The sequence below is a fragment of the Haliaeetus leucocephalus genome, unplaced genomic scaffold (assembly GCF_000737465.1).
Source record: "Haliaeetus leucocephalus isolate CR32 unplaced genomic scaffold, Haliaeetus_leucocephalus-4.0 Scaffold101, whole genome shotgun sequence".
Lineage (NCBI taxonomy): Eukaryota > Metazoa > Chordata > Aves > Accipitriformes > Accipitridae > Haliaeetus > Haliaeetus leucocephalus.
The window spans coordinates 3233066-3240460 of NW_010972537.1; the positions used below are offsets into that span (position 1 = coordinate 3233066).

Here is a 7395-nt window from a genome sequence, read left to right on the forward strand (position 1 = left end):
CTCCTGGCTGCCCCCTGCCAGCAGCCCAGCAGCCACAGATCTTCGTCCCTGCTATCGACAATGTCTGGTTCAGTAGATGACGTGCCCTGCATGAACTTTGAAGCCAACATATTTGCAAAGAGCCTGTGCCAGCACTGTTTCCGAGCCGCAGGGGCTCACCAGCATGCTATCCAGGTGAGCTCCTCCATCCCACCTGGAGGCTATGAATTCTTCATTAAGGGCCCCTTTGTTCCATGTTGGGACTCCATGTGCCTTTGTAGAGATGGAAATCCCTAAGACAAAGGCTCAGCCGGACTTTCTAGATGTCTTTGGGGAAAAGCTGCATGGGGAGAGAGTCTTCCCAGGCATGGGAATCCATCATTTAACCGTGCCCAGGTCAGAGCCGGGAGCTGCCTTAGCAGGGAAGAGCTGGACACCAGGTACCAGGGGCTTGATAGATCCTGGAAGGGAAAGCAGGGATGTTGCAGATGCAAAGCTACAAGGAGGGAAGGGGCGACTGGCAGAGCAGGGACCCGCCCTGGATTAATCTCTGCTTGATGCCTGCCAGCATTTACATCCTGCCTTGCCTAAAATGTTGTCCTGGTGGCTGTCCCTGTGGCCCCTGGCTGTTGGTTTAGGGCCAGGGCTGAGTCCTGTCCCTGGGGCAGCTGCAGTGAGCTGGTCTCAGGGAGGGGGGAGAAGCAGGAGGGGGATAAATCTCACAGAATTTTGGGCTCTGGATACCTTGATCCAACATGGTCCTTCGGCACAGGGCCGGACGCAAAAGCTGCTTGGCTGCCTCCGACTGGGTGACAGCCGGTTTCATGTTCACGGAGGGTTTCGTGTTGTTCGCTGTCCTCCAGGAGCGACTGGCCTGGGATGATTAAATAGTAATGAGCCTCCCTCTCTCTTTCTTGCCCTCTCCCTCTCTCCCCCTGGCCCTGGGCCCTCTAAGGTTACCTCAGCCCTTCGCCCACGATCTGCTCAGAGCCATCGCCTCTGAGCGAATCTTGGTGCGGGCGAGACGCTGGAGGGAAGGCGGTGTGGACAGCCGGCTCCCTGGAGCCTCCCCCGCTGCTGCTCGTAAGCCCCGCAGGTAACGGGGCTGGGGAGGATGCTGAGATGCCTGCAAGCCCTGACAGAGAGAGAGAGGCAGGGGCTGGGGCTACAGCCTTCTCTGCAAAAATCTCCCTCCCTCTTGGCTCCATTGCTTCCCCTCGGGTTATCTGGGTGGCGAGGGAGAGCGGCTGCCAGCAGCATCAACTCTGATGTGGCGGGGGGGCAGCTTCCCTGAGCCCTTATCCACACGCGCTGTCTCTGGGATGCCTGCAGCGTTCAGCATCAAAGAGGAGCGTGCTGGGCCTCTCTGGCTCCTGAAGTAGGAGAAAAATCTCAACGGTGAGCTGGGAGAGGCATCAAGAGCCCCAGAGGCCAGGCTGCTCTCGGAGGAGGTAGAAGAAGCAGGTGTTTACGAACGGCAGCCTTCCTCCTCATCCTCAACACGCTGATTGCACCATTGCACCCCCTTCTTCCTCGCAGGAGCATGCCGTGGAGGTCGCAGGGCGTGATGGCGGCAGCGACGCAGACCCAGGCGGGCCCTGGGATGCTCTCCGTATTTTAACCCCGCAGTGCGAGGTATACGTGTGCGTGGGGCCAGTGGAGGGGACGGAGCGGTGAGTACCAGCCGGGAGCTGCGCTGCTCCAACGAGCACCCTTGGTGGGAAGAACGGAGGAGGGGGAGCAGGAAGCCAAGCAGGGGGAAATTAAATGCCTTCTCCCTGATGCTCTGCACACCAGTGCCTGGGAAAAAAGGGCTGAGCAACCTCCACGCCATGCCCTCTAGCTGGATTCCTCTTGGCTGTCCCAGGAGAGGTCAGGGGGCCACCAAAAGAGTCGTCTTCTTCCTCACTGCCTCTAGAGCAAGGGTAGTGGTCCCAGGATGGGCTCTGCCAGCCTCTGCCCATCCAGTAGAGAGAAAGCCGGTATGGCTTGGACTGCTGGCACTGCCACCCACCCCTGAGCTCTGCGGGCTGTGCTGACCACCAGCTGTCCTCTCTCCCTGACCCACAGCTGGCACGAGAGCAGGGGATATCCCCCACTCAGCCCTGGAGCTGAGGGTGAGCACAGAGAAACCGGCACCGACCCCAGCGCCTGTGCCGAAGCCAACTCTACGCTTGCCAGGGTGAGATGGGGATCTTTTGTGGTCTGGGTTATTTTGCTCTCACCAGCCCCCTCAGCTCTTCAATACCACTTCTGCTGGGCACATTCAGAAGGTCCTGAGATGTGAGGGGGGATCAGCTGAGACCCTTAATCCCCACAAATGAGGCTCTCCCCCTAAAGAGCACATGAGATTTGCTCTTGGATTCCCCCATGCGGACTTCCCTATGTTGTTTCTTGCCATGCCCATTGCTGTTGGGCTGGGGTCATCTTATGCTCACCCAGCTCCTTTCCTGGTTCCTTTTTACCAGCAGCTTTGGGCTGAACGGGCTCTAACTTCTCATATATGCTCTTACCTCCTTCCAGCCCACAAAAGCCACCAGTCCCCATTGCAGAGATCTGCCCTATCTTGTCTCCCAGGACGGGGAAATGACCCGGTTGTGGGACAACACTTTGGGATCAGGCAAACGGGACATGATGAGCTACACAGGCCACAAGGAGGAGATGCGGCCACGAGCCCTGCAGGCAGACAGAGCCAGGTGGGCTCAGCCCGTTCCCTCTGGATCCTGGGTGAGAGCTGAGGCCCAGGGCTTTAGGAAAGAAATCTGCCCGCTGAAAGCAGGTACACTTGGTTTGCTCCCGTGTGAGATCCTAGTTCTGGTTTGCTTTCCACCCGGGGGTCTCTGAAGTTCATGGCAGATCTCTATTTAGATTTAGCATCTCTTTACCCAGTTCTGATCCCGGGAGGCATTCAACACCTCCATGGCCACCATGCAAAGGGATGAGGCCCACAGTCTATGAGACGGCATCTCTGTGTGTGCTGACCATGAACCGTGGGTCTCCCGGGTGTTCTCTGTCTGCATGGTTTGGCGTGCCCTCGGCTCGCAGTGCTGCATCCCAACACTCCCGCCCCGCTTGGAGGGAATCTGGGTTTTATCTCTGCCCTCCTGGACCGTTTCTAGCTCTCCTCCGAAGACCTGCTTTGCCGTGGATGTGGTGGCATCCCGCGTTGCTCGTGCCTCCCCCAGTAACGGCCTTCTCCCCGTCCCAGACCGCCGTCCCACCAGCCAGAAGCCCGAGGAGAGCTGGCCGAAGCACCGGAAAACCGACCCTCCCTGGGCATCCACCCCGCCACGTGCCACCACCGGCTCCTCGCTGGCCTGCAGTGACCCGTTGGCCGGCGGCGGGCACCTTGCCGGCTCCCGGGTTCGGGAGCCCCGTGGGCACCCCGGTGGCGGGGGCACGGAGGGACGGCACGGGCTGGAGAGGCAGGAGTACACGGTGCTGGCGGACCTGCCCAAGCCCAAACGCCTCGGCCAGCGGGATGCTGTCGACCGCTGTGGTTCCCGCACGCTCAGCCCCGGCCGGGTGGAGGTGGAGAGGATATTTGGCTGCGAACGCAGGTGAGAAGCAACGGGTCTCCATGGTGGTCAGAGGTGGGGGATTGCCCCCCCTTATGCTGCCGGGGGGCCCCCACCTCCAAATCGCTGTGCCTCAGGGAGAGAGCAGGGCTAGGTGGCAAAGCTTAGCTTTCAGCTGTGCTTAAATTTCCCTTAAAACAAGGATTGGGTTTAGGCTCAGCACCTCCTGGCCTGGGATGCTCCCCCATTGCGGCACGCAGGCAGCTGAGGCCGTTGGAAAGGTGGAGTGAAGCTGAGCTGCTGGAGGTGGAGGGAGCAGCCCACCCTCCTCATCCTCACAGCCACCTCCTGGAAGCTGCAGGACATGCCGCAAAGCAGGGCAAGCCACGGAAAGGGGAAGGACGGAGGTGGTCCCCACTCCCAGCATCAGTGGCTCCCCAGGGATCCAGGGTCCACTGTAGGAGCCGCTCAGGAACGGACTGGGAATGCCAAGAAGTACCCAGTGCTGGTTGGGTCCTGGCTGGAGAAGCAAGAGTGGCTCCAGCATCGGTGGTACAGGGCAGGAGGGGATGTAAATGGGGACCAGGGAAGTATCCTGGGCAGGTGGGTGGGATGTGAAGGACCAGAGGGAGGGAAGCTTAAGGAATAGTATGAAGAAGACACGGGTGAGGCAGCAGGACCCAAAAGCTGGGGTGGTTGAAGGCACGGGGACAGGGAGAGGCTACGGCGCACACAGTGTCTGGGGCAGGCGGAGGGAGGTCTGTGGGGTCAGGCTTAGATGGAGTGGGGTCCGCAGGGGCTCTGCCTCTGAGCTGAACCTGGCAGCGGCCAGACAAACTCTGTGTGCCCGTAGGAAATCGGAGACCCTGGAGGCCTTCCAGGCCTTGGAGGAGGGCCGCGTGGACCGGCTCGATGGCAAGACCCCAGTGCCACCCAGCAAAGGCCACCTAGTCCAGAGGCAGTCCAGCCCCAGCCTGCCCAGGGAGGTGAGGCTTGGCTGCGTGGCAGGACCCCATCCCAACTCCCCAAGCTGCGTTGCTTTTTCCTGCCACGTTTTCCTCTATTTCTGCCATGTGTTTCTCTCTTCCAGTCCCCTGCTTCCCCTTCCCTCTATTCCCAGCACTCCCCCTGCCATGGACTGGGACTCTTGGCTCTTAAATGGCAGCAGCCCTTTCACCCTTTGGGTGCAAGAGGCTTCTCTTCAGTACAGGCTGGCTCCATGCACAGGGGTGCAATTGCCGTCTGGGGAACTATTTAAACCAAATTGTCTCCCAGCCCTAATCCCATCTTGTTCCCGCTCATCGGCATTTATTTTTTTTTTTTAAAGAGGACTCTCTGCTCTCTCTCCCCCATGTCCCTAGGGTCAGCGGCTCTCCTGGCACCTCGAGCAGCACAGCAGAGACCCCAAGGAGCCCCTCCATTCCCCCAGCCTGACTCGACACCCCGAGAAGGCCAGCAGGAACCGGGGAGATCCCCAGCGCCCTGCCAGCCCCGGCTGGCTGCTGGAGAAAGGCAGCCGGAGCCCACGTTCCGCAAGTCTGTCCCACCGGTCAGAGAGGAGGGCAGGGGAGCCCACAAGCCCTCCCTGGCACTCAGAAAAAAGCTGGAGGAGCCGAGGGGAGCCTGGCCGCCCCCAAAACTCGGAGAGGGGTCGAGCCACCTGGCAGGCTGGGGGTACAGGGCAAGCCCCAGAAAGGAAGAGCCGAGGGGACTCCCTGCACCCTGCGGGCCCTGGGAAAGGCTCGGATAACAGCAGGCTGAGCCGGCTAGGGCCACCGCCACGGTCCCTCAGTCCCGGGAGATGTACGGAGAGCACGTGGAGAAGCCAGAAGGAGATCTCCCCTCCCGGCCCAGTGCGGGGGGCAGAGAGGCAACGGGTGAAGCCGGGCAAGCCGCTGCACCCTGGGGGGCCCGGGAAGCCATCCGAATGCGGCTGGCAGAGCCTCCAGGAAAAGCTGCAGCCCTCCCACCCCGGGAAGGGCACCGGCAATGACTGGAAAGGTCAAGGCAAGCCCCTGCGCCCTGTGAGCCCAACACGACCGCTGGAGCAGGACTGCAGGGGTCGGGGGGATGCCCACCAAGCGCAGGTGTGGGAAAAGAACTGGAAGCGCCAACAGAGGCCAGTGTGCCATGCCGACTTGATGCGCCAGCTGGAAAGGGACTGGAAAAGCCCCACTAGATGTCTGGATGTAGGGCTACAGCCGGATGACAGCTGGAAAAGGCCTGAGAGTCCAGCACAGCGGCTGGAGGATGAGTGGAAGGGTCCTGAGCACACTCGAGACACAAACAATCCAGAGAAGCCATTGGAAAGCAACTGGGGGAACAAGAGGCTTCTCATTTACCTTGTGAGTAGGGCAGGAGCCAGAGCTCATAGGGATCCCACCAGGCATAAAACTGGCAAGCACAGGGTGGGTGGGTCCCCGGGATGCAATTCCGTGCACCCCGGATCCTCTGCTTCTCCAGGGGAGCTGCGCTGTCTGCTTGACACTGGGAGGAGGGAGGATGCTTCCCCCACCATCCCGTGCCAGGAGGCGGATGCTCGGATCTGGGAAACCTAGGCAAGGACTAAACCCCCATGGCTTCATCTCCTGCTTTCTCCCCCTGCAGCCCCAGCTGGATGGAGGCACCTTCCCACCGCAGAGCAGCACCGGCTCCTCAGGAAGCCTGCAGCCACGTTCGAACGCCAGTGAGAAGCGCAATAAGGTAGGGGCCAGGCCCTGGGAATGGTGAGGAAGGGCAGCTGCCCTTCCCTGGAAGTCACTGTGGGCAGACCTGGGTCTCCAGCACTTGATCTGAGGAGGATCAGCACGGTGCTGCCTTCCCATGACCTCTTGGACACCATGCTCACTAAACACCCCCCCTTTCCTTTGTCCTTCGCCCATTTCTCAGGTGGGGAAACTGAGGCACAGAGCCTTTTTTTTTTTAAAGCCAGAGAGAGGCAAGCAGTAGACCTAGGACAAAAAACTCAGCATAGCTGCTTTACTTCCCTTTATTACTGCCCGGTGCTGCGATGGCACCGAGGGTTTTATGGGGATGAAGTGGGCTTTAGCAGCATGAAAGAAGATATGGTCAATTGTGTTGGCGTTCCTGGGATACCAAAAATGGCATGGGAGCGGCTCTGGAGGGCTGCAGAAAGTGTCCCGGGAGCCCGTGTAGCTGGCAGCTGCGCCCGAGTCCCTGCCTCTATCCCTTCTCCGTGTGCATCAGTCGTCTTGGCCAGGTTGTCCCCTGCTAGTGCCTGGCTTTGTGCTTTATACAAGGACAAACTGCAGCCGGGCAGGAAGCTCCCAAAGGCCTCTGAAACTTGAAACGGGTGATATCCCTTCCCTCGCTTCCCTGCCCAGGGCTGGAGAGGAGCCCAAAGCCCTGAGCTCTCCCTGCACACCTGGGGCTGGTTCACCCCACCTATTCCAGGTTTCTTCAGCACCGAGCTCTGGGCCAGACACCTTTGCTTTGCCTTGCGGTGAGAAGCATCGCCTCACTGTAATTGCACAGGGGAGCCTGGCATTTTGGGATACGCAGCCCCTGCCCCTTTTCCTTTGCGACCCTCTCTAGCAATTCCCCTTCCCGATGCCAGCTGGCTTTCTGGTGGCACCAGAGGCCCCCCCCCCGGACCTGCTGCCACCTCCGCCAAGCTTGCAAATCCCTGCTTTAGGGGTTGATTTGGGGGTTGGGGACGGGGGATAAAACCGAGCAGCTTCAAGACCGAAGGTGAAGAACCCGCTGTGTTGCAACACACATGGACGGGACTGCTGAAAACCCCTGCCTGTAAAAGATCCGTGCCTGAAAAAAAAAAAAAATCCGGGCCTGAAAAAAAAAAAAAATCCTTGCCTGAAAAAAAAAAAAAATTAATAATCCCTGCCTGAAAGAAAACCCTGCCTGCACAAGGGCTGGGCTG

At 59.7% G+C, this 7395-nt stretch overlaps 1 protein-coding gene across 4 annotated transcripts in view; it reads left to right on the plus strand.

Moving 5' to 3' along the window:
• TRIOBP (TRIO and F-actin binding protein) overlaps window positions 1–7395 on the plus strand; it is a 22825-nt gene continuing 15430 nt past the window's right edge. For 2 of the 4 annotated variants that reach the window (XM_010585439.1, XM_010585440.1), the window contains exons 1-8: window positions 1–174; window positions 1519–1652; window positions 2050–2161; window positions 2557–2758; window positions 3188–3539; window positions 4351–4483; window positions 4859–5842; window positions 6105–6200. In XM_010585439.1, coding sequence (XP_010583741.1) covers window positions 61–174; window positions 1519–1652; window positions 2050–2161; window positions 2557–2758; window positions 3188–3539; window positions 4351–4483; window positions 4859–5842; window positions 6105–6200 — 2127 coding nt within the window. In that variant the 5' untranslated portion in view covers window positions 1–60. Of the gene's footprint in view, window positions 175–1518; window positions 1653–2049; window positions 2162–2556; window positions 2759–2868; window positions 3540–4350; window positions 4484–4858; window positions 5843–6104; window positions 6201–7395 lie in introns of those variants that run through there. The other 2 variants (XM_010585438.1, XM_010585441.1) reach the window with 2 other exon arrangements.